Source organism: Suillus subaureus, assembly GCF_016647635.1.
Source record: "Suillus subaureus strain MN1 chromosome Unknown BJ212scaffold_393, whole genome shotgun sequence".
In the NCBI taxonomy this organism is placed as follows: domain Eukaryota; kingdom Fungi; phylum Basidiomycota; class Agaricomycetes; order Boletales; family Suillaceae; genus Suillus; species Suillus subaureus.
Window position 1 is genome coordinate 13,964 of NW_024538949.1, and position 3,132 is coordinate 17,095.

The 3,132-nt window shown below is 45.3% G+C and overlaps 1 protein-coding gene across 1 annotated transcript; it reads right to left on the reverse strand.

Annotated features, from left to right (window-relative positions):
• Nucleotides 1-2,916: 2,916 nt before the first annotated feature.
• On the reverse strand, nucleotides 2,917-3,096 carry BJ212DRAFT_1292131 (uncharacterized protein; the record flags this gene model as incomplete). Its single annotated transcript, XM_041332133.1, has 1 exon — nucleotides 2,917-3,096. A coding segment is annotated over one exon (180 nt), but the record flags the coding sequence as incomplete, so codon positions are not given.
• Nucleotides 3,097-3,132: the final 36 nt, after the last annotated feature.

Below are 3,132 nucleotides of genomic sequence, written 5' to 3' on the forward strand. Positions count from 1 at the left end.
ATTAGGGTGGGCAACGGCGAACGTTATTATTGGCTTTGTAGTTTTCTATTGTGAGTCTGAGGTATTTATTTGAACTCAGTATTAAACCATTATCCTAGGGATAATAACACCTATATTATACGTCAGTGATCCTCAAAGATTTCACGACTGACGAATTGACTCCTTTGCAGTTTAAAAATACCTGGTATTCTCTATACATGCCGTTCGTCTAATCAATGTCTCTCCCTACGTGACGTCAGCTCAATCCTTGCTAGTATTTCGTCAAGGACCTCCTTCGACAACACACAGAACACATACAATGTCGCCCGGATATTGACTTCAGAAAGCACTTTCAACGCGACAGCATACCAGGAGTACAGTCCAATATTTATTCCGTAAGTGATCACGTTATCAGCTCCAGTCATATACCCACTTCGATAACAGAACAGCGTTCGTGATGTCTTATAGGTAAGTTCACTAATTGGCGATCGACCTTAGCTTCTGTTGAGAAAACCCCTTTTCATTAGTCTCTCGTTTGCCTCTATTACGGGTAAGGAAGTATGCACCATAGCTATGACACAGATTGACAGAAATATCTTAGCGACTATCGTCCATTGCTTTATTCATTTTCGGAAGCAAATTTGGTATCAAGCGCGACGGTCACTGGAGGAACAAGCAGACATTCATGCTCGCCTTATGAGTCGATACCCACAAGTTCCCGAATGGTATGTCAAAAAATTCTTCTCACACAGGGATTCTAACTTAATACAATTCCCACCCCAGGTGGTACATGTCCTTATTCGCTTTCATGTTTGCATTGGGTGTCGTCAGCATCGAGATTTGGCCTACAGAGATGCCAGTTTGGGCTTTTGTCATAGCGCTCTTGATCGGTGAGTCGTCAAGATGTCTGTGTGAAAGTGTTGTTATATGAACATCCATATGCCCATCAGCATTTACCTATGTGATTCCATGCGGTATGATACAGGCAATCACCAATCAGCAAATTGGGTTGAAGTGCGTCACGTGATATAGATGGAATCTCTCATAACTCAGACATATACCTAGCGTAATTACAGAGCTGATCATCGGGTCAGTCTACGCTTGCTCATGGCATCAATGGATCTGACAGCTTGCTATCCAGATATTCGCTACCTGGCAAACCGGTAGCAATGATGCTGTTCAAGACCTTCGGCTATATTGTGTGTCGCGCATCCTCCAGTTCTTTTGGTGTATTAACTCTCGTAGACTATGTATCAAGCCCTGACATTTACGTCCGACTTCAAACTCGGTCACTACATGAAAATCCCTCCTCGAAAAATGTTCTGGTGCCAGATTGTGGCTGCGATAGTCGCTGGAACCACGCAATTGGGCGTTCAATCGTGGATGTTCTCTACCATACCGTAAGCGTCAATGTTGGTGACCGCTTGGTGAGGCTGAGCCCCTTGCAGAGACATATGTAGTAGCACTCAAAAAGACGGGTATGTTCGAATGTTCAGTATGACATCTATACTCAACATCGCGTAGTTTTACCTGTCCTAACACGGAAGTATTTGGCACTGCATCCATCTTCTGGGGTGCGTTCATTAGATTGATGCATCGGGGAAAGGATGAATTTACTCTGACGGACAGGTGTAATCGGCCCACAACGTTTGTTTAGTTCCGGGCAATTATATCAGTAAGTTGCCACTCTACCCTTAATCCCATTAGGACTGAATTTCCTCTTGCAGTTGTATGTCCCCCTTGCTAGCTTGACAGCAGAAACGCTACAGACATACTTCTAGCCGTATTAGTATTCTTCATCATAGGAGCAGTGAGCCTATCATAGGTTGGCTGGCGATGAAGCGGTATCCAAACAGTTTTATACGATACATGAAGTAGGTCATTATCTCAATCACAATTGCTGACTGGTTTACACTTTGACTAGTTTGTAAGTTCCACGGTATCATTCCTTCGGACAGCATGACATCGTACACCATAGCCCACTAATATTTAACGGTACCAACAAGATCCCCCCAGCTTCTGCGCTCAATTATGTACCGTGGGCGTACGTGCGCAGTGGTTGTCATATGGTGCATTGACTTACTGATACACCGCAGGCTTGTAGGTTTCATCTTCCAGTATGTTATACGAAGGTTTGTTTCCCGTTTGAAGCCATCTGCAGCGCTTCTGATGTAGTTTTACAGGCGCAATTTGCATGGTGGACAAAATACAATTGTAAGTGGATTCACCGACAGTACTCGCGCCACATGACGAGAGTTACGCAGATGTCTTGTCTGCGGCGCTGGATGCTGGGCTAGCTGTTTCGTAATCTTCATATTTTTCGTGTAAGTTCACTTGATCACAATTCTAATTGTCATTCACCGACCTGGATAGATTGCAATATCCGGCATAATGGGTCGGTAAGTAAAAAAATTGCTACACTTGCTAACAAAGCGTCCAAACAATTTCACTAGATTGGGGGAGAGCTTGCAACGTTGGTGGGGTAACACGGTAGGCTCTTCATTGAACTACCAGCTCAAACGACTAATGCGTTCACTATCAAGGTATTTGATAAAACTGCTGATGGTATGGGTACTCCGGTTCGCCAGCTACAGGGCTCAGAAACATTCGGGTACGTTGACTTGTCAACTGATCACTTCTGTTTCGTTGATGAGCAAACTCAGCCCCAGTATGGGATCTTGGTAGCCATTGTATCTTCCGTGCTTTAAATGTAGACTTATCTTGTTGTATTGGTATAACATGGACTTGTACTGCGTTCCTGCATAATGACACATCGTTGCAACTATCGCCTTCAGCGGGCGGGTGATTTATGCGAGGGTATTATGAACGTTCATCATTGTCATAAGATGCGTTAAGGTAGATCGTCTGCGGCAAGGGACCGCAATGCGGGGGCATTCGGGAACGTCTAGTCGATCTTCACTTTGCGAACCGCCACAATCATTGGCATGCCACCGATGCGGTTTCCAACCTTGACTTTCTGCCCAGCTTTAGGGTGAACTCGAACGTCTTTGGGGCTTCGAAAACCAACACGATGGTGCTTCCCAAGCAGAATCCGCCCATCTCTTCACCGGCGGTCAACGGTTGGCCGTTGAGGATCGGGGACGCTGCTGAGTATAGACGGCCTCGTTATAAGTTCCGGGAGAGGGGGTCTGC